At 43.5% G+C, this 23,530-nt stretch overlaps 1 protein-coding gene across 1 annotated transcript; it reads left to right on the plus strand.

Moving 5' to 3' along the window:
- Positions 1 to 3,959: 3,959 nt before the first annotated feature.
- LOC112267019 (RILP-like protein 1) lies at positions 3,960 to 23,410 on the plus strand. Its single transcript, XM_042297362.1, has 8 exons — positions 3,960 to 4,819; positions 5,419 to 5,548; positions 8,794 to 8,915; positions 11,075 to 11,263; positions 16,841 to 17,010; positions 17,233 to 17,355; positions 17,454 to 17,552; positions 22,941 to 23,410. The coding sequence occupies exons 1-8, from the start codon at positions 4,448 to 4,450 to the stop codon at positions 23,071 to 23,073; spliced, it is 1,338 nt and encodes a 445-aa protein (XP_042153296.1). The 5' UTR covers positions 3,960 to 4,447; the 3' UTR covers positions 23,074 to 23,410.
- Positions 23,411 to 23,530: the final 120 nt, after the last annotated feature.

A 23,530-nucleotide genomic window follows, 5' to 3' on the forward strand; every position in this document is an offset into this window, starting at 1 on the left:
CAAGGACACACCTGAGATACTGACTACCATTGTAATTAGGATCATGTCTGCAGTCAAACTTATTGGTGATGGACAGTGGTGGCTCAGCTGGAAGAGATTGGTCTCATGGGACTGTGGGAGACATTCAAGCTGTGGCCAAAGACGGATATACGTATTTTGCCTCATCAATGATGATGACTAAGACAGCACTCTTACCCTGCTTTGCAAACTGATTGTCATGTCAATGAAGCAAATGTGGGTAGATTGTGTCCTTCGATTGCATTTGATCTATTCCGTTTGTTACATACAGTACCAGTCAAAGTTTGGACACACCTACTCATTCAAGGGTTTTTATTTTTACTATATTCTACATTGTAGAATAATAGTGAAGACAAACTGAAATAACACATCATGTAACCAAAAAAGTGTTAAAATCAATATATATTTGAGATTCTTCAAACTAACCACACTTTGCACACTCTTGGCATTCTCTCAACCAGCTTCATGGGGTAGTCACTTGGAATTCAATTCAATTAACAGATGTGCCTTGTTAATTTGTTGAATGTATTTCCTTAATGTGTTTGAGCCAATCATTTGTGTTGTGACAAGGTAGGGGTGATATACAGAATATAGCCCTATTTGGTATAAGACCAAGTGCATATTATGGCAAGAACAGCTGAAATAAGCTAAGAGAAATGACAGTACATTACTTTAAGACTGGTGGGGAACATTTTTGCCATCAAGGGGGATTTGGATATTTCTAAATTAATTTGGGGTCATATTAAAAGGTTGCTATTTTCTGCTTTCATGTTTTAATGTGACTTTAATCACTGACATTGGTTTTATAGTTTAAATATGACTTATGTTTCTTGCTAGTCCTATTTAAATAAATATCAGTATTGTAAATAATATTATGAAAACTTGTTCAAACTCACCTCTAATGCGATGGCTTAAAGTTTATATTTGACGAGGCGTTTGATGTCAGCTGGCAGAGAAGATGACGCTACTCGCAGCTGGTTTTCCAGGTTTGTGTCAGTCAAACTGGCTTTGAGCTCGTCATTGCTTTGCAGCTCAATGACTTCGTGTTGTATGCCGTCTGGCACATCCGCTAGTTCGACGTTAAACGGGGTTGCAAATATGTTCAACTCCAGTTGTATACTTTTCACATTCTTAAACCGCTCACAGAATGCCTTCGCGAGATTTCCACACTCACCGGCATATTCCCACGTAATCTCAGGCTCTTGTCCTTGCAGAGTAGCAAAATAATCATTTTACTGATGCTTGATGTCCAAATTATTATGTAATGCTGGGTTTAAAAACTATTTGGGCGGATGAGGTGTGAAAGTTCATATGACTTTTTAAATAATTGTATTGTTACCACTTTCTAGTTGGACTTGTCACCGCTTTAATTTCGTTGCGAACGATTTCACGTTTGACAGCAGATCGCTGAGAAGCTGGTTTGGCCCTTGGAGCTTGACGTTCAAGTCAGACATATACTTGGTTATGTCCACCATGAGAAGGCCAAATCACACATCCACTTGTCATCACTCAGTTCCGCGACAGGTTTCCCCTTCATTAGTTGTTTTACGTCATCCTTCAGTCCGTAAAACCGCGCGAGCATGTTTCAACGGCTCAACCATCGTACCTCACAATGGTAAACCAGATCACCATACTCCGATTCAAGATCACTCAACCGCTCTTTAAAATTGGCGGTTGTTCAGCCCTTTGCTTTTGATACAATTGCAGGTCGACACTCCAGTTGCCATTACGTTGTTCGCCTTCATCAGACTTTCTTGATGTATGATGCATTTGCCTCCAATTAAATCACTTGGATCAAGATTGAGACAATTCATGTTATCACCAATGCAGTTAACCCTTTTTTAGAGCCAACCATGGCTGGCGCTCCATCTGTATAGTAAGGCCACTTAATTTTTCAACCGTAGCTCAAATTTGTTCATAGCCGAGAAAAGTCCTCACCTCTGTCTGGTGCTAGCAACTATTTTTTAAATGTTATAATTATGGGAAAACGACGTCTAGAGCTTTTTTAAAAATTCAAATCAATGTATTTATGAATTGTCTCGGGGCCTAACCAAACAGCCTCGTAGGCCGTATACGGTCCGGAGACCGGATGTCCCCCACCCCTGCTTTAAGACATGAAGGTCAGTCAATATGAAACATATTTCAAAAACTTTGAAAGTTTCTTCAAGTGCTGTCGCAAAAACCATCAAGTGTTATGATGAAACTGGCTCTCACGAGGAACGCCACAGAAAAGGAAGACCCAGGGTTACTTCTGCTGTTACCAGCCTCAGAAATTGCAGCCCAAATAAATGCTTCGGAGAGTTCAAGTAACAGACACATCTCAACATCAACTGTTCAGAGGAAACTGCGTGGATCAGGCCTTCATGATTGAATTTCTGCAAAGAAACCACTACTAAAGGACACCAATAATAAGAGACTTGCTTGGGCCAAGAAACAACAGCAATGGACATTAGATTGGTGAAAATCTGTCCTTTGGTCCAGTGGCGGTTCTAGACCATTTGTGTTATTTCATAGTTTTGATGTCTTCAATAATATTCTACAATGTAGAAAATAGTAAAAATAAAGAAAAACCCTGGAATGAGTAGGTGTGTCAACCTTTGACTGGTACTGTATGCCGACTGTCAAACAACAGTACACAGCATCCTCGATCGCTTCCCATGCCTTCAGATGAAATCCAATTGGTATGCTTGGACTGTTTTACTGTACGATCGACCTAGCATACCAGTTCAACAGTACGCTATGCTATGTGGCTCAAATCAAATCTAATTTTATTTGTCACATACACATGGTTAGCAGATGTTAATGCGAGTGTAGCGAAATGCTTGTGCTTCTAGTTCCGACAATGCAGTAATAACCAACAAGTAATCTAACTAACAATTCCAAAAAACTACTGTCTTATACACAGTGTAAGGGGATAAAGAATATGTACATAAGGATATATGAATGAGTGATGGTACAGAGCAGCAGCATAGGCAAGATACAGTAGATGGTATCGAGTACAGTATATACATATGAGATGAGTATGTAAACAAAGTGGCATAGTTAAAGTGGCTAGTGATACATGTATTACATAAGGATACAGTCGATGATATAGAGTACAGTATATACGTATGCATATGAGATGAATAATGTAGGGTAAGTAACATTATATAAGGTAGCATTGTTTATATATTTACATCATTTCCCATTATTAAAGTGGCTGGAGTTGAGTCAGTGTGTTGGCAGCAGCCACTCAATGTTAGTGGTGGCTGTTTAACAGTCTGATGGCCTTGAGATAGAAGCTGTTTTTCAGTCTCTTGGTCCCAGCTTTGATGCACCTGAACTGACCTCGCCTTCTGGATGATAGCGGGGTGAACAGGCAGTGGCTCGGGTGGTTGATGTCCTTGATGATCTTTATGGCCTTCCTGTAACATCGGGTGGTGTAGGTGTCCTGGAGGGCAGGTATTTGCCCCCGGTGATGCGTTGTGCAGACCTCACTACCCTCTGGAGAGCCTTACGGTTGAGGGCGGAGCAGTTGCCGTACCAGGCGGTGATACAGCCCGCCAGGATGCTCTCGATTGTGCATCTGTAGAAGTTTGTGCGTGCTTTTGGTGACAAGCCGAATTTCTTCAGCCTCCTGAGGTTGAAGAGGCGCTGCTGCGCCTTCTTCACGATGCTGTCTGTGTGAGTGGACCAATTCAGTTTGTCTGTGATGTGTATGCCGATGAACTTAAAACTTGCTACCCTCTCCACTACTGTTCCATCGATGTTGATAGGGGGGTGTTCCCTCTGCTGTTTCCTGAAGTCCACAATCATCTCCTTAGTTTTGTTGACGTTGAGTGTGAGGTTATTTTCCTGACACCACACTCCGAGGGCCCTCACCTCCTCCCTGTAGGCCGTCTCGTCGTTGTTGGTAATCAAGCCTACCACTGTTGTGTCGTCCGCAAACTTGATGATTGAGTTGGAGACGCACTCTAAGAGAAGTTCACTCCTATTACGCTGGTCAGGAAAGTAGGAGAGTTCTTGAATGGTAAACAAGCCGAGCAAAGAGAGGGGGCTGAAATGTGGGCGTCCAGTTGACAGTACACTGCTCTGTCTTTTCAAGACTACCCGATGAGGAACTCTGTTCTATAATTTGAACCGGACCTCAAGTTAATGTTCTCGATTAGGGGCAAGCACAATGTGTGACGTATGCTCGAATGAGGTTCAAATTAGAACGGGTTTATTACTGTCTGGATGTCCATGCAACTAAAGAAAGAGTCAACTTCGAGCATAGGGTGACGAATAATGCATATATTTTAGATGCAGCAGCATATCGCGATATAGACAAGACACCTGTTTATTGTGAGAACACTCGCTTTAGTTGTGTTTCGACTCTATCGCTGGGGAACTGTCTTGTCACGCTGAGAACGACATTTCATTTTATTTCTGGGTTTCGATATTAACGTGCATGCACACTGGTGCAAACATGGAGAATGATTGCGATATTAACGATCAAAAGCAAGACGTCAAGAAGACCGGGTGTTGTTTTGAAAGGACATGTTCAGCATTAACTGTGGATGATGTATACGAAATGGCTAAATTGATTGGCTCGGAAGTGGAAAAACTTATTGACAGCTACGGTAAAGAGAGCGCCACAGTACTGCTGCCTAAAATAGTCAAAGTTCTAGAGTTTTTGGAGAGCTTCGCCTCGCGGAACAATGCACACAAGTCAAAAGAAGAAGAATTACTCAAAGCATTTGAAACGCTACATGTACAGAAACAGAAGAAGACAAGATCTGTGAAAGAATACGACGAAAGCAGAAAGATTGAAATACAGCGGGTGAGTCGATGGTAATAACAACATGGTACCGTTAGTAACATGGGTAGGCTATAATAGCCCAGGCTATATCGCATGAGAATTTGGGAAATCACTTATCTTGTCTGTGATCTCAACGATTATAGATTTGATTTAGGAAGAAACAGTATGTTTGTACTTGGTCTTGGCCCATTTATCTCCTACATCTTTCACTACACCGCGTCTCTATGCACCACACACATTCTTTCACACACCACACCATGAGCCCTGCTCATCCCAACATTGCTTCTGTCTCACACCTGACTACACTGTGTGTTATTGGTCTTGTTGGTATCTTGTTGTTATATTGGTAGTCACCATAACACTGAAAATTGAAGTTATAAACACAGGCGTCATGGGCACGCTTGTTTTTCTCTTTCACTTGGAACATTCTTCAGCTAGCACTCAGTAGTTATCAATATCTTTGATTTAATTAGGAGGCTATTCTTCCCCAACACCAAGTACCACCAAGTACCTGTAGACTCCACTGGGGGCATAGAATGTCATTCTATTTCTATGGTGGGTATGCTGTGTGTCTCCTCCTAACCCAGAGTCAGTGACCGCTTCTCCTCGTCCCCAAACAGGAGGTGCAGCAGCAGGAGGAGGCAGAGAAGCAGAGCAGCAGGTGCGAGGAGCTGCAGGCCCAAGTGTTACATCTACAGACTGAGATTCAGGAGTTACAGAGCTGCCTGAGGGGCAACCATGCCCAGGAAGGTTGGTTTAAACATCTGCTTTAGGGGCAACCATGCCCAGGAAGGTTGGTTTAAACATCTGCTCTAGGGGCAACCATGCCCAGGAAGGTTGGTTTAAACATCTGCTCTAGGGGTGACCATGCCCAGGAAGGTTGGTTTAAAACACATGAACACACGTGCACACATTATTGGTTTAAACAGCTGCCTTAAGGGCAACGATACCTATAGAGGTTGGTTGTTATAGAACAGCCATAGGGACACAGCTGGCTGAGGGGCAACCATGCTCAGGAAGGTTAGTTTAAACATCTGCTTTAGGGTCAACCATGCTCAGGAAGGTTAGTTTAAACATCTGCTCTAGGGTCAACCATGCTCAGGAAGGTTAGTTTAAACATCTGCTTTAGGGCCAACCATGCTCAGGAAGGTTAGTTTAAACATCTGCTCTAGGGTCAACCATGCTCAGGAAGGTTAGTTTAAACATCTGCTCTAGGGTCAACCATGCTCAGGAAGGTTAGTTTAAACATCTGCTTTAGGGTCAACCATGCTCAGGAAGGTTAGTTTAAACATCTGTTTTAGGGTCAACCATGCTCAGGATGGTCGGGGCATGGTACTTACCCTTTCTGTTGCACATAATATATCGCACAATATAACAACAAGATACCAACAAGACCACATAATATATCACACGCCTCTTAGAAACAATCCGCTTCTCACACGCGTGTATGCAAACATACTATACACCACAACAGGTAAAGTACCCCAAAGTAAACTTGCTACGAGAATGGAGTTACTGTGTTGCTCATGCAGAGCATTTACTTCTGGTGGTAGTCACAGGGGAAAACATTGCTGACTGAGGAATTCCAGTGTTTGTTTATTTGGGAAGTGAATGTGGGACTGTAAATGTGACATTTGTTATGTAAAGACTGAAAGAAGAACAAAGCAGAATAGATACATATAAACTAATATTATACGATAGACGCATATAATTTGTACTATTACACTAACTTATTAAGCATTCTGAAGTATTTGTAAGATATTCATTATTCATCTCGTCTCTGACTAGTACTCTATACTCACACAAGTCCATGCTAGGTAAAGCTCCGCCTTATCTCAGTTCACTGGTCACGATGGCAACACCCATCCGTAGCACGCGCTCCAGCAGGTGTATCTCACTGATCATCCCTAAAGCCAACACCTCATTTGGCCGCCTTTCGTTCCAGTACTCTGCTGCCTGTGACTGGAACGAATTGCAAAAATCGCTGAAGTTGGAGACTTTTATCTCCCTCACCAACTTCAAACATCAGCTATCTGAGCAGCTAACCGATCGCTGCAGCTGTACATAGTCTATTGGTAAATAGCCCACCCATTTTCACCTACCTCATCCCCATACTGTTTTTATTTATTTACTTTTCTGCTCTTTTGCACACCAATATCTCTACCTGTACATGACCATCTGATCATTTATCACTCCAGTGTTAATCTGCAAAATTGTAATTATTCGCCTACCTCCTCATGCCTTTTGCACACATTGTATATAGACTCCCCCCTTTTTTTTCTACTGTGTTATTGACTTGTTAATTGTTTATTCCATGTGTAACTCTGTGTTGTCTGCTCACACTGCTATGCTTTATCTTGGCCAGGTCGCAGTTGCAAATGAGAACTTGTTCTCAACTAGCCTACCTGGTTAAATAAAGGTGAAATAAAAAAATAAAAAATAAATAAACACTGCTATAGAAGCTTCGAAGAGCACCAACCCTAATATCATTCAACAAATTAGATGCTCTTATCCTTGATTTACTCATTGCATATGAGCAATTTTCAAGGGCAGTTGAAAGTTTAGTTAAGTCTGTCTACTGATAATGTCCACTATGGCTTGTATACTGTACCTCTTTACTTCAACCTAATGTAAACTGTTAATGCAATGTATGCAAGTCTTGTGGTATTTTTTCACTAGTTTTCAAGGAAGTGTCTGTTCAGCCGCGGGGGGCCTAAATCAGATACATTTTTCCCTGGAGGAGAAGGCCATATTTGTGTCAAGAAACATCACAATAATTGGATCTACTCCAGCCACTAAAATGTACATTTAACTTTCTTCATTTTCTCAGGACTAGAAGAATAATCTAATTGTGCTCATAATTACATTTAACTCAATTAGATTATATGATACCATACTACAGGGGTTTCAAACTTTTTTTGCCCAGGGACCCCCGCCTAGGCAAACTGGCGACCCAGGGACCCCCATCATATATTAGCAGATGTTATTTTTACAAATAATTATACTTCAATATATTTTCTGCATGCTATTTGGTTTTGGTCGTTTTTTTTAAGTTGACACTTTTCCACCAAAAAATTGAACACTTAGATGGCTCACTTAAGACTTTTCTATACAGAAAAACCCTTTAATTAGCTCCAATGACTGTAATTCCCACCATAGTAAATGGATAGTTAGAGATTTTGGCAAGCCATTTATCTACTTCCCCAGAGTTGAATGAACAGGAACAGCTAGCATGCTAACCGTTGCTGTAGACTTTCAGTCATTGCGCTAACGCTAGTTAGCATCTTTAAATTCCTTCATACTGGATGCTGAGACATAGAAATGGTATCCACAATGATATTCTGTTGTAGTGATATTCATAAAATAAGAATTTATCACATAAAACAATTCCCCCAAAATATTTTTCAATTTTTTTTAAATAAAAAATTACATTGTGGACCCCCTGCAGTACCTCCACGGACCCCAGTATGAAAACCCCGGTCATACTACACACGGAAAGCAGTTTTCCAGCAAGGAGGTCCATGTTAGCTGCTTGCTGTTAAGTTTTTATTGCAACAGTTTAGCATAGGAACGTTAGTGTCTCCAATAACCATGCCATAGCTCCACCATAACTTATGTATCAGTTATTATACGTCCAGAGTCGTCTGTCTGAATCAACAGGTATAAACCAGAATGCTTAAAGATGACCGTGTGCTGAAGGATAATCCTTAAGTGTCTTTACTGTTTAACGTCAGACCTTAAGATACACTCCACTGAGCAGATTTGGCTGGGGACGTAGTCTTGGCCGACTGTTGGTGGTTGATGAGCTACTGGGTCATATTCATTAGGCACCAAACGGAAGAAAACAGACTGAAACAAGGAGGGACTTCCCAGACTCCATTGACATTATTTATATTTAAAAAAATGTGTGCCCTAATGATGTTCTCTCTGATTTGTCTGTTGACCATTGAATACCCACAGTGATGATATTGCATTGTTGCGGTCCTGTGTTCCAGACCGTGTACAACGGCAGGAGCGGGAGGTGATGCTGAAACTGAAGGAAGTGGTTGACAAGCAGAGAGATGAGCTGAGGGCCAAAGTACAGCAGATAGCCAGCATGTCTAAAGAGGTGGAGGCGGTAAGGACAAAAAGGCTACATGTACAGTACATCTGAATGCAAGTGTAGCCATACACGCTTCAGTTTACACACGCACACACACACACGCCTGGGCACAATGATTGTATCAATACTCTGAAGGTCAGCCAATAGCCAGTCATGAGTGGGGAGGTGTCATAAACAGCCGATAGGAAGTCTGTCTCTCAGCAGTGACCCAGACACTTTTCAGCTTACACACACACACACACACACACACACACACACACACACACACACACACACACACACACACACACACACATATACACTGAGTGTACAAAACATTAGGAACACCTTCCTGATATTGAGTTGCACCCCCTTTTGCCATCAGAATAGCCTCAATTTGTCAAGCATGGACTCTACAAGGTCAAAACCGCTCCACAGGATGCTGGCCCATGTTGATTCCAATGCTTTCCACTGTTGTGTCAAGTTGGCTGGATGTCCTTTGGGTGGTGGACCATTCTTGATACACACAGGAAACTGTTCTGCATGAATAACCCAGTAGCGTTGCAGTTCTTGACACACTCAAACTGGTGCGCCTGGCACCTACTACCATACCCTGTTCAAAGACACTTCAATCTTTTGTCTTGCCCATTCACCCTATGAATGGCACACATACACAATCCATGTCTCAATTGTCTAAAGGCTTAAAAGTATTTTGATAACCTGTCTCCTCCCCTTCATCTACACTGATTGAACTGGATTTAAGTGACATCAATAAGGGATCATAGCTTTCACCTGGATTCACCTGGTTAGTCTATGTCATGGAAAGAGCAGGTGTTATTCATGTTTTGTACACTCAGTGTACATTCTTGTTACACACACATCACAACTGCTACTACCAGGCTCCTATTATGATTGCTAAATACTGCACAATTTAAAAGCTTGCCCCCCAATACCCCTTCCCCAAAACACGTGCAAATATTGGACTATAAATTGTATTATACGTAAGCTAAAATGTTTATTCTATTCTACTGAGCCATTTACTTTATGTTCATAGTCTTATCTTATGTTATTTCTTATTGTTGAGAATGAATCGTCAAGTAAGCATTTCATGTGACGGGGTATACCAGGTGGCGGGGTACACCATGTGACGGGGTATACCATGTAACGGGGTATACCATGTGGCAGGGTATACCATGTGACGGGGTATACCATGTGGAGGGGTATACCATGTGGAGGGGTATACCATGTGACGGGTATACCATGTGGAGGGGTACACCATGTGACGGGGTATACCACGTGGAGGGTATACCATGTGACGGGGTATACCATGTGACGAGGTATACCATGTGACGAGGTATACCATGTGGAGGGGTATACCATGTGGAGGGGTATACCATGTGGAGGGGTATACCATGTGACGGGTATACCATGTGGAGGGGTACACCATGTGACGGGGTATACCACGTGGAGGGGTATACCATGTGACGAGGTATACCATGTGACGAGGTATACCATGTGGCGGGGTATACCATGTGGCGGGATATACCATGTGACGGGGTATACCATGTGGCGGGGTATACCATGTGACGGGGTATACCATGTGACGGGGTATACCATGTGGCGGGATATACCATGTGACGGGGTATACCATGTGACGGGGTATACCATGTGACGGGGTATACCATGCGACGGAGTATACCATGCGACGGGGTATACAATCCCGTACATGCAACTAATAAAACTTGAAATTGAAACAGTACTGGCGTAATAGTCATGGTTATTGTTTTGTGCTGAGCATCACCTACACCTTGGAGACAAGTCTGGGCAATAACTCCACCTCCCTATTCACAGCAGCTCCCTCTGTCACACAGTAATGGTTTTAAACTCCAGCTCGAATTTGTTGATGTTTCTAGGCCTTTCATCTGACCTAAAGCTGTGGGGCCTCCTAAATTAAGTTTGCTCAAAATGATGCTTGAACATGTTTTTGTGTTCATGGGAGTAACCAGTATTGTCCCCCTGTGTTTGTGTAATATGGTCACCCTTACTCCCAATGAGTCCCTGCACCCCTACCAAGGCCCACTATGATATCTAGCATATCATCGTCCTGAGTGTGTATGTAAGTAATGTTAATGTTGTTTCATGTGTGTGTGTGTGTGTGTGTGTGTGTGTGTGTGTGTGTGTGTGTGTGTGTACAGCTGCAGGAGCAGTTGGAGCGCTTCATGAAGATGAATGGGGAGCTGAGACACAAGCAGAGCATCGTCACGGCCCAGGTGAAGAATGCTGTGGAGAGGAAGGCTGACATGGAGGCAGACCTCAGAGAGAAACAGAAAGAGATAGAATGCCTCACCACCCAGCTGGAAAAGGCCAACGCTGCTGTGGGCACGGTAAGAAGTGTGTATTTTTCTCCCTTATTAAAAGGTAAGCATTCATTTCCATTTTTGAATTGGCCTTGGACATGCATATTATATTCAAGCAAAAAGACCCGAGGGGGTATGGTATGTTGGCCATATACAGTAGGGAGAACAAGTATTTGATACACTGCCGATTTTGCAGATTTTCCTACTTACAAAGCATGTAGAGGTCTGTAATTTTTATCATAGGTACACTTCAACTGTGAGAGATGGAATCTAAAACAAAAATCCAGAAAATCACATTGTATGATTTTTAAGTAATTAATTTGCATTTTATTGCATGACATAAGTATTTGATCACCTACCAACCAATAAGAATTCCGGCTCTCACAGACCAAATCAAATCAAATCCAAATTATTTATATAGCCCTTCGTACATCAGCTGATATCTCAAAGTGTTGTATAGAAACCCAGCCTAAAACCCCAAACAGCAAGCAATGCAGGTGTAGAAGCACGGTGGCTAGGAAAAACTCCCTAGAAAGGCCAAAACCTAGGAAGAAACCTAGAGAGGAACCAGGCTATGTGGGGTGGCCAGTCCTCTTCTGGCTGTGCCGGGTGGAGATTATAACAAAACATGGCCAAGATGTTCAAATGTTCATAAATGACCAGCATGGTCGTATAATAATAAGGGAGAACAGTTGAAACTGGAGCAGCAGTACGGTCAGATGGACTGGGGACAGCAAGGAGTCATCATGTCAGGTAGTCCTGGGGCATGGTCCTAGGGCTCAGGTCCTCCGAGAGAGAGAAAGAAAGAGAGAATTAGAGAGAGCATATGTGGGGTGGCCAGTCCTCTTCTGGCTGTGCTGGGTGGAGATTATAACAGAACATGGCCAAGATGTTCAAATGTTCATAAATGACCAGCATGGTCAAATAATAATAAGGCAGAACAGTTGAAACCGGAGCAGCAGCACGGCCAGGTGGACTGGGGACAGCAAGGAGTCATCATGTCAGGTAGTCCTGAGGCATGGTCCTAGGGCTCAGGTCCTCCGAGAGAGAGAAAGAAAGAGAGAATTAGAGAGAGCATATGTGGGGTGGCCAGTCCTCTTCTGGCTGTGCCGGGTGGAGATTATAACAGAACATGGCCAAGATGTTCAAATGTTCATAAATGACCAGCATGGTCAAATAATAATAAGGCAGAACAGTTGAAACTGGAGCAGCAGCACGGCCAGGTGGACTGGGGACAGAAAGGAGTCATCATGTCTGGTAGTCCTGGGGCATGGTCCTAGGGCTCAGGTCCTCCGAGAGAGAGAAAGAAAGAGAGAAGGAGAGAATTAGAGAACGCACACTTAGATTCACACAGGACACCGAATAGGACAGGAGAAGTACTCCAGATATAACAAACTGACCCTAGCCCCCCGACACAAACTACTGCAGCATAAATACTGGAGGTCCTCCGAGAGAGAGAAACTACTGCTGGAGGTCCTCCCCCGACAAACTACTGCAGCATAAATACTGGAGGCTGAGACAGGAGGGGTCAGGAGACACTGTGGCCCCATCCGAGGACACCCCCGGACAGGGCCAAACAGGAAGGATATAACCCCACCCACTTTGCCAAAGCACAGCCCCCACACCACTAGAGGGATATCTTCAACCACCAACTTACCATCCTGAGACAAGGCTGAGTATAGCCCACAAAGATCTCCGCCATGGCACAACCCAAGGGGGGCGCCAACACAGACAGGATGACCACATCAGTGAATCAACCCACTCAGGTGACGCACCCCTTCCAGGGACGGCATGAGAGAGCCCCAGTAAGCCAGTGACTCAGCCCCTGTAATAGGGTTAGAGGCAGAGAATCCCAGTGGAAAGAGGGGAACCGGCCAGGCAGAGACAGCAAGGGCGGTTCGTTGCTCCAGAGCCTTTCCGTTCACCTTCCCACTCCTGGGCCAGACTACACTCAATCATATGACCCACTGAAGAGATGAGTCTTCAGTAAAGACTTAAAGGTTGAGACCGAGTTTGCGTCTCTGACATGGGTAGGCAGGCCGCTCCATAAAAATGGAGCTCTATAGGAGAAAGCCCTGCCTCCAGCTGTTTGCTTAGAAATTCTAGGGACAATTAGGAGGCCTGCGTCTTGTGACCGTAGCGTATGTGTAGGTATGTACGGCAGGACCAAATCAGAGAGATAGGTAGGAGCAAGCCCATGTAATGCTTTGTAGGTTAGCAGTAAAACCTTGAAATCAGCCCTTGCTTTGACAGGAAGCCAGTGTAGAGAGGCTAGCACTGGAGTAATATGATCACATTTTTTGGTTCTAGTCAGGATTCTAGCAGCCGTATTTAGCACCAACTGAAGTTTATTTAGTGCTTTATCCGGGTAGCCGGAAAGTAGAGCATTGCAGTAGTCTAACCTAGAAGTGACAAAAGCATGGATTAATTTTTCTGCACCATTTTTGGACAGAAAGTTTCTGATTTTTGCAATGTTACGTAGATGGAAAAAAGCTGTCCTTGAAATGGTCTTGATATGTTCTTCAAAAGAGAGATCAGGGTCCAGAGTAACGCCGAGGTCCTTCACAGTTTTATTTGAGACGACTGTACAACCATTAAGATTAATTGTCAGATTCAACAGAAGATCTCTTTGTTTCTTGGGCCTAGAACAAGCATCTCTGTTTTGTCCGAGTTTAAAAGTAGAAAGTTTGCAGCCATCCACTTCCTTATGTCTGAAACACATGCTTCTAGCAAGGGCAATTTTGGGGCTTCACCATGTTTCATTGAAATGTACAGCTGTGTGTCATCCGCATAGCAGTGAAAGTTAACATTATGTTTTCGAATAACATCCCCAAGAGGTAAAATATATAGTGAAAACAATAGTGGTCCTAAAACAGAACCTTGAGGAACACCGAAATTTACAGTTGATTTGTCAGAGGACAAACCATTCACAGAGACAAACTGATATCTTTCCGACAGATAAGATCTAAACCAGGCCAGAACTTGTCCGTGTAGACCAGTTTGGGTTTCCAATCTCTCCAAAAGAATGTGGTGATCGATGGTATCAAAAGCAGCACTAAGGTCTAGGAGCACGAGGACAGATGCAGAGCCTCTGTCCGATGCCATTAAAATGTCATTTACCACCTTCACAAGTGCCGTCTCAGTGCTATGATGGGGTCTAAAACCAGACTGAAGCATTTCGTATACATTGTTTGTCTTCAGGAAGGCAGTAAGTTGCTGCGCAACAGCCTTTTCTAAAATTTTTGAGAGGAATGGAAGATAGTTTTTTATATTTTCTGGGTCAAGGTTTGGCTTTTTCAAGAGAGGCTTTATTACTGCCACTTTTAGTGAGTTTGGTACACATCCGGTGGATAGAGAGCCGTTTATTATGTTCAACATAGGAGGGCCAAGCACAGGAAGCAGCTCTTTCAGTAGTTTAGTTGGAATAGGGTCCAGTATGCAGCTTGAAGGTTTAGAGGCCATGACCTGTTAGTTTTTCTTTAAGAAGCGCTCCTGTTCTCCACTCATTACCTGTATTAACTGCACCTGTTTGAACTCGTTACCTGTATAAAAGACACCTGTCCACACACTCAATCAAACAGACTCCAACCTCTCCACAATGACCAAGACCAGAGAGGGTGTAAGGACAATAAAATTGTAGCCCTGCACAAGGCTGGGATGGGCTACAGGACAATAGGCAAGCAGCTTGGTGAGAAGGCAACAACTGTTGGTGCAATTATTAGAAAATGGAAGAAGTTCAAGATGACGGTCAATCACCCTCGGTCTGTGGCTCCATGCAAGATCTCACCTCGTGGGGCATCAATGATCATGAGGAAGGTGAGGGATCAGCCCAGAACTACACGGCAGGACCTGGTCAATGACCTGAAGAGAGCTGGGACCACAGTCTCAAAGAAAACGCTGTCATGGATTAAAATCCTGCAGCGCACGCAAGGTCCCCCTGCTCAAGCCAGCGCATGTCCAGGCCCGTCTGAAGTTTGCCAATGACCATCTGGATGATCCAGAGGAGGAATGGGAGGAGGTCAGGTGGTCTGATGAGACAAAAATAGAGCTTTTTGGTCTAAACTCCACTCGCCGTGTTTGGAGGAAGAAGAAGGATGAGCACAACCCCAAGAACACCATCCCAACCGCGAAGCATGGAGGTGGAAACATCATTCTTTGGGGATGCTTTTCTGCAAAGGGGACAGGACGACTGCACCGTATTGAGGGGGGGATGGATGAGGCCATGTATCGCGAGATCTTGGCCAACAACCTCCTTCCCTCAGTAAGAGCATTGAAGATGGGTCGTGGCTGGGTCTTCCAGCATGACAACGACCCGAAACACACAGCCAGGGCAACTAAGGAGTGGCTCCGTAAGAATCTTCCAGCCAGTGGCCTAGCCAGTCTCCAGACCTGAACCCAATAGAAAATGTTTGGAGGGAGCTGAAAGTCCGTATTGCCCAGGGATGGCCCGAAACCTGACGGATCTGGAGAAGGTCTGTATGGAGGAGTGGGCCAAAATCCCTGCTGCAGTGTGTGCAAACCTGGTCAAGAACTACAGGAAACGTATGATCTCTGTAATTGCAAACAAAGGTTTCCTTACCAAATATTAAGTTCTGCTTTTCTGATGTATCAAATACTTATGTCATGCAATAAAATGCAAATTAATTACTTAAAAATCATACAATGTGATTTTCTGGATTTTTGTTTTAGATTCTGTCTCTCACAGTTGAAGTGTACCTATGATACAAATTACAGACCTCTACATGCTTTGTAAGTAGGAAAACCTAACAAATCGGCAGTGTATCAAATACTTGTTCTCCCCACTGTACCTGAAACCCCTAAGGTGCCTTATTGCTATTATAAAGTAGTTACCAACATAAATAGAACAGTAAACATGTATTTTTGAGTCATACCCGTGGTCTGATATACTGTACACACAGCTGAAATGCTGTTTCTGTCTAATCGTATCCAGGACCCAAAGTACCCAGTAATACTACGTAACCGTTAGTCATCCAGAGTGGTGTATTCTGACTCTCTTTACTGACTTGTTTGTTACACCTTGCTTGTCATCATTTCTCTAGAGAACTTTTAGTGTCCTGCCCTCTCCCTCATTTTATTTTGGAGCTGAACTGTAATCTTTAAACATTTGTCACTGTCCTCTCTCTGCCAAGTCTTACCCTTGGCCTTTGTTTCTTTAAACTCTTCTCCCTGTAAAAGAAACTGTAGCCATTTTGAAATATTTGTTATGACTAAGATAAGAGAAACTAAGGTCATATCTGTGACTTCTCTCTCTGACAAAGGAGTTAACTCATTGTTGTGAGAGAAACAGATACACCTGTGGCACAAGATGTACATGTATGTATTGTCCACCTACAGTATAATGTGACTAAGAAATCTCACTACAAGAAATCTGTGTCTTTTTACTTTGTAATAGTCACACACAGCCAAATCTCATCATTTTGATGGGTATTTAGCTTTTGCTATTGCTTTTAGACAATTTCATAGACTGTGAAGTTCACAACATTTCTTATACCAGGTGAACAACATTTTGTTTCCCTTTAAACACAACTGTCATTACATTAACACAATTGTGATAGTCCAGCTGTGTTTTCTCCACCCCAACAGGCCAGTCCATGTAGGACAGAGTGGGACCTGACAGGCAAGCTGGTGATAGACCTTAAGGACCCCAACAGACCCTGTTTCACCAAGCAGGAAATCAGAGAGATGCTGACAGAGAGGAACGAGCTCAAAGCCAACCTGTTCCTGGTGCAGGAGGAACTCTCCTACTACCAGAGGTAGGTACTATAGGGGGTGTGTTTGTTTGTGTGTGTGTGTCGGGGGGGGGGAACTATCTTAAATAAAGGTATAAACATTTTTTTTTTTAACTGCAATTCGGCACCCAAAAATACCGATTCCGATTGTTATGAAAACTTGAACTCGGCCCTAATTAATCGGCCATTCCGATTAATCGGTCGACCTCTAGTGTGTATCTACTGACGTGTGTGTCATCCATACAGGGAGATCCTGAATGATGAGCGGTGTCCAGGATTCTTGCCGGAGGCAGTACGTTCTGCCATAAAGAAACAGAAAACTGTCATCAAGGCCAAGATGCTGGGCATGCCAGAAGACAAATGCAGCAGGTGACACTGACTCACACACACGGGTACACACACCCACACACACACACACACACACACACACACAGTGCTAACTTTGTGGATGTGATTTCCTTGAACAGTGATGAGGAGAAAGGCCCCCTGTTTGAGAGGAGAGCAGAGACAGAAACCGAGAGAGACAGCACACACAGCAAACCACATGAGTCTCGCATCAGGAACCTGTAAGTACTACTGACCTGTTTTTACTCATTTAAACAACACATCTATTAACAGACAGTGGCAAAAAAAAGTATATGAACCTTTTGGAATTACCTGGATTTCTGCATAAATTTGACATAGATGAAGATCAGATCAAATTCTAAGTCACCACAGACACAGTATTCTTAAACTAATAACACAAATGATTGTATTTTTCTTGTCTATATTGAATACATCATTTAAACATTCACAGTGTAGGTTGGATAAAGTATGTGAACCCCTAGGCTAATGACTTCTCCAAAAGCTAATTGGAGTCAGGAATCAACTAACCTGGAGTCCAATCAATGAGATGAGATTGGAGATGTTGGTTAGAGCTGCCTAGCCAAATGAAAAGCACTCACAAGAAGCATTGCCTGAGAAGAACTATGCCTCGGAACAAAAGAGATCTCATAAGACCTAAGATTAAGAATTGTTGCCTTGCATAAAGCTGGAAAGGGTTACAAAAGTATCTATAAAAGTCATTCCACGGTAAGACAAATTGTCTATAAATGGAGAAATTTCAGCACTGTTGCTACTCTCCCTAGGAGTGGCCATCCTGCAAAGATGATTGCAAGAGCACAGCGCAGAATGCTCAATGAGGTTAAGAAGAATCCTAGAGTGTCAGCTAAAGACTTACTGAAATCTCTGGAACATGCTAACATCTCTGTTGACGAGACTACAATATGTAAAACACTAAACAAGATTGGTGTTCAAGGGAGGACACCATGGAAGAAGCCACTGCTGTCCAAAAAAAACATTGCTGCACATCTGAAGTTAACAGAAGAGCAGCTGGATGTTCCACAGCGCTACTGGCAAAATATTATGTGGACAGATGAAACTAAAGTTGTGTTGTTTGGAAGGAACACACAACACCGTGTGTGGAGAAACAAAGACACAGCACACCAACATCAAAACCTCATCCCAACTGTAAAGTATGGTGGAGGGAGCATCATGGTTTGGGCTGCTTTGCTGCCTCAGGCCCTGGACAGCTTGCTATCAGACGGAAAACTTGGGAATTCGTTTTATCAAGAAATTTTGCAGGAGAATGTAACGCTATCTGTCCACCAATTGAAGCTCAACAGAAGTTAAGTGATGCAACAGGACAACAACCAAAAACACAGAAGTAAATCAACAACAGAATGGCTTGAACAGAAGGAAATATGTCATCTGGAGTGGCCCAGTCAGAGTCCTGACCTTCTGGAGTGGCCCAGTCAGAGTCCTGACCTTCTGGAGTGGCCCAGTCAGAGTCCTGACCATCTGGAGTGGCCCAGTCAGTCCTGACCTTCTGGAGTGGCCCAGTCAGAGTCCTGACCTTCTGGAGTGGCCCAGTCAGTCCTGACCTTCTGGAGTGGCCCAGTCAGTCCTGACCTTCTGGAGTGGCCCAGTCAGTCCTGACCTTCTGGAGTGGCCCAGTCAGTCCTGACCTTCTGGAGTGGCCCAGTCAGTCCTGACCATCTGGAGTGGCCCAGTCAGTCCTGACCATCTGGAGTGGCCCAGTCAGTCCTGACCATCTGGAGTGGCCCAGTCAGTCCTGACCATCTGGAGTGGCCCAGTCAGTCCTGACCATCTGGAGTGGCCCAGTCAGTCCTGACCTTCTGGAGTGGCCCAGTCAGTCCTGACCTTCTGGAGTGGCCCAGTCAGTCCTGACCTTCTGGAGTGGCCCAGTCAGTCCTGACCTTCTGGAGTGGCCCAGTCAGTCCTGACCTTCTGGAGTGGCCCAGTCAGTCCTGACCTTCTGGAGTGGCCCAGTCAGTCCTGACCATCTGGAGTGGCCCAGTCAGTCCTGACCATCTGGAGTGGCCCAGTCAGTCCTGACCATCTGGAGTGGCCCAAGAATATTGTGGAACTGAAACAGTTTTATAAAGAGGAATGGTCCTAAATTCCTCCTGACCGTTGTACAGGTCTGATCCGCAACTACAGAAAATGTTTGGTTGAGGGTATTGCTGCCAAAGGAGGGTCAACCTGTTATTAAATCCACGGGTTCACATACTTTTCCCAACCTACACTGTGAATGTTTACATGGTGTGTTCAATAAACACATGAACAATTCTAAATGTTTGTGTGTATTTAGTTTAAGCAGACTGTGTTTGTCTATTGTTGTGACTTAGATGAAGATCATAAGATTTTATGACAAATTTATGCAGAAATCCAGGTAATTCTAAAGGGTTCACATACTTTTTCTTCCACTGTAGCTATTTACCTACATAAATGTAAACATGTCTAAAGCATATTTACAACATTCATAGAAACCCAATCCGAAGATAGTTCTAGAAATTTGGTATGAATAGTTGCTTGTTACAATGTTATTACTTTGGTAAACTGACACAGGACCGTTATGTTGGAGAATTCCTGCAATAGCCTAATTTGCAATGACAATGAGCCTCAGTTAAATATGCAGTGCCCTACCATAACCCTTACTCGAAGGCCACTGATTGTCTAGGCAAAGTTGAGGCAGGTCTGTGTTTGGTTAGACTGGTTTGGCTTCTTTCATAGCCCTCCAGCATGCGTGAATCATTCCATCAACTTGTTGCTATGTCCTGAATCCTGATTATATTGTCTGTCTGTTAAACTACCTCTGGTCTCGTCAAATCAAATCAAATTTTATTGGTCACATACACATGGTTAGCAAATGTTAGAGTGTAGCGAAATGCTTATGCTTCTAGATCTGACAGTGCAGCCGTATCTTACAGGTAATATCTAACAATTCCACAACAAAACCTAATACACACAATCTAGTAAAGGAATGGGAGGAGAATATATAAGTATAAAATGTATGAATGAGCAGTGAAAGAGTGGCTAAGATGCAGTAGAGAGTGAAGGATACAGTATATACATGATGAGTAATGTGCATTATTAAAGTGACTAGTGTTCCATTTATTAAAGTGGCCAATGATATCATGTCTGTAGGTAGGCAGCCGCCTCTCTGTGCTAGTGGTGGCTGTTTTAACAATCTGATGACCTTGAGAAAAAACAGTTTTTCAATCTCTCTGTCCCAGCTTCTGGATGATAGTGGGGTAAACAGGTAGTGGTTCGGGTGGTTATTGTCCTTGATGATCTTTTGTGTCTTCCTGTGACATCGGGTGCTGTAGGTGTCCTGGAGGGCACGTAGTTTGCTCCCGGTAAAGTGTTGTGCAGACCTCACTACCCTCTACCCTCGTGCTGCGGTTGTGGGCGGTGCAGTTGCCGTACCAGGCGGTGATACAGCCAGACAGGATGCTCTCAATTGTGCATCTGTAAAAGTTAGTGAGGGTTTTCGGTGAAAAGACAAATTTCTTCAGCCTCCTGTGATTGAAGAGGCGCTGTAGCGCCTTCTTCACCACACTGTCTGTGTGCGTGGATCATTTCAGTTTGTCGGTGATATGTACACAGAGGAACTTAAAACCTTCCACCTTCTCCACTACAGTCCCGTCGATGTGGTTGGGGGGATGCTCTCTCTGCTGTTTCCTGATGTCCCCGATCATCTCCTTTGTTTTGCTGACATTGAGTGAGAGGTTCTTTTCCTGGCACACACCCTCCCTTCCTCCCTGTAGGCCGTCTTGTCGTTGTTGGTAACCACTGTGGTGTCGTCTGCAAACTTGATGATTGAGTTGGAAGCGTGCATGGCCACGCAGTCATGGGTGAACAGGGAGTACAGGATAGGGCTGAGAACGCACCCTTGTGGGGCCCCAGTGTTGAGCATCTGTGGAGTGGAGATGTTGTTTCCTACCTTTACTACCTGGGGGCAGCCCGTCAGGAAGTCCAGAACCCAGTTGCACCGGGCGGGGTCGAGACCAAGGGTCTCAAGCTTAATGATGAGTTTGGAGAGTACTATGGTGTTGAATGCTGAGCTGTAGTCAATGAACAGCATTCTTACATAGGTATTCCTCTTGTCCAGATGGGATAGGGCAGTGTGCAGTGTGATGGCGATTGCATCGTCTGTGGCCCTATTGGGGCGGTAAGCAAAAATCAGAAGTGAGTGCTATGGGGTGATAGTCATTTAGTTCAGTTACCTTTGCTTTCTTGGGAACAGGAACAAAAGTGGCCCTCTTGAAGCGTGTGTGGACAGCAGATTGGGATAGGGATTGATTGAATATGTCCGTAAACACACCAGCCAGCATACTCTGAGGACGTGGCTAGGGATGCCGTCTGGGCCGGCGGCCTTGCGAGGGTTAACATATTTTAAATGTTTTACTCACGTCGGCCACGGAGGAGAGCCTACAGTCTTTGGGAGTGGGCCGTGTCGGTGGCACTGTATTGTCCTCAATGCGCGCAAAAAAGTTGTTTAATTTGTCTGGGAGCAAGATAATACTGTTGAGTGTCTATGTTTACCTCTAGGCAGACATACAAAAACTTGCCTCTGCTTTGTTCACTGTTCTGCTGTTTACCTTCAACATATAGCTTTCACAGCACCTGCTGATGCCTCTAAGGCCATTGATGTAAACATAGACTACTCCCCCTGCTGGTGTAACCAGGGACTACCTCATATCTGTTCAATGTAGTACTGCATGTAATCTCAGAAACCCTGACCAGAACCACGTTTCACATACACGCTTACCGTTTAATGATCACGGTTGGTCACAAGAGACTATGCGGTATATAACCTCAGACACTGTAGTAGAGGTCGACCGATTACACCTTTATTTCATCTTTATTTAACTAGGCAAGTCAGTTAAGAATCAGAGTTAACTTGTCCTATGGATATCTACACAGTTATACAATTGGCAAGGTGGTGTAAGCCTACATGAAACACAGACCTTATTTTAAGTAAATCTAAAAAATATCCTATGGAATAAATGAATGAAGGAACCGCTTTTCAGATTTTGCTAGAAGGTGTCATGGGAATTATGACTCGCACTTTGGTAGTCAATTCTTACCATGTCCATTATTAAAATAGGATTTCCTGCATATAGAAATTACAGCTTTTGTTTTCAACATTCATCACAGGTAACTTAAACTCTATTTTTTAAACTCTAAATCAAAAAATACCACCAACCTGTGGAATCACCTTAAGAACACCCATCCAAAAGCCCATATGTATTATATTAAGTTAAAATAAAAGTGTTCATTCAGTATTGTTGCAATTGTCATTATTACAAAAATGTGTGTGTGTATATATATATATATATATTATGCATTTTTTTAAATCGGCCAACTAATCGGCATCGGCTTTTTTTGCCCTCCAATAATCGGTATCGGCGTTGAAAAATCATAATCGGTCGACCTCTACACTGTAGTAGTGTGTAGGAACTACTAGGAAGCGGAACAACTCAGTCTTTCAAGACAATATCTCTGACCTGTGAACTGTGTTGTGGTCTCTCCTCTCCTGTGTGTAGCCTTAGTTTCTTCTGGTCGTGAGTTATTATATCTGATCCTAGACCTGTGTTTTCTCCTAGCTTTGGCTTCCTGACTCGCTCCGGCAGCAACCACAGCAGCCGTAGTCCCAGTGAAAACAAGGCTGCTTCTTCCTGGGAAATCATCGACGACACCAAGACCACCACGGAGACAGAAACCAGACGATCACCATGACAACCGTCAACACCCGTCCAACTACACTTGTCCTCCATTCTGTTCAGTTTTCACTGAATGTTTTATACTGGTTAGGTCTCCATAGCAGCCCTAAGAAAGAAAGAGCATTCTCTCATGCCTTCCCTCTTTTCTTTTTACTACCTCCTCATCCTTGCTCTATATACCTTTCTCTTTCTCTCCCTCTGTTTCTCTCAGGAAGAGGTTCAGAATGGTGAAATGGCCAACTGTACACTTTGCATTGACAATAACCATGCAGGACATTATTAACAGGAAAATCTCTGTTGAATCTCTGAAGCAAATTTGTATTGCAATATTTTAATAAAGATTTTAATATGTATTTTGACCACAGAAATCATTAGTAATCGCAGGAACATATTTGTGCCAGAAGAGGGCATCCTAACTATTAACAACCATGGTGGACTTCCATGTGTTTAACATTTTACCTAGTGTGTTTTTT

Source organism: Oncorhynchus tshawytscha, linkage group LG14 (assembly GCF_018296145.1).
Source record: "Oncorhynchus tshawytscha isolate Ot180627B linkage group LG14, Otsh_v2.0, whole genome shotgun sequence".
Taxonomy (NCBI): domain Eukaryota; kingdom Metazoa; phylum Chordata; class Actinopteri; order Salmoniformes; family Salmonidae; genus Oncorhynchus; species Oncorhynchus tshawytscha.

Coding starts and splice junctions, on each gene's coding strand:
- LOC112267019 (XM_042297362.1), top strand. CDS start 4,448: ATGCACACTGGTGCAAACATGGAGAATGATTGCGATATTAACGATCAA. Junction 5,549..8,793: donor GGGCAACCATGCCCAGGAAG/GTTGGTTTAAAC, acceptor CCTGTGTTCCAG/ACCGTGTACAACGGCAGGAG. Junction 17,356..17,453: donor CCAGAAGACAAATGCAGCAG/GTGACACTGACT, acceptor TTCCTTGAACAG/TGATGAGGAGAAAGGCCCCC.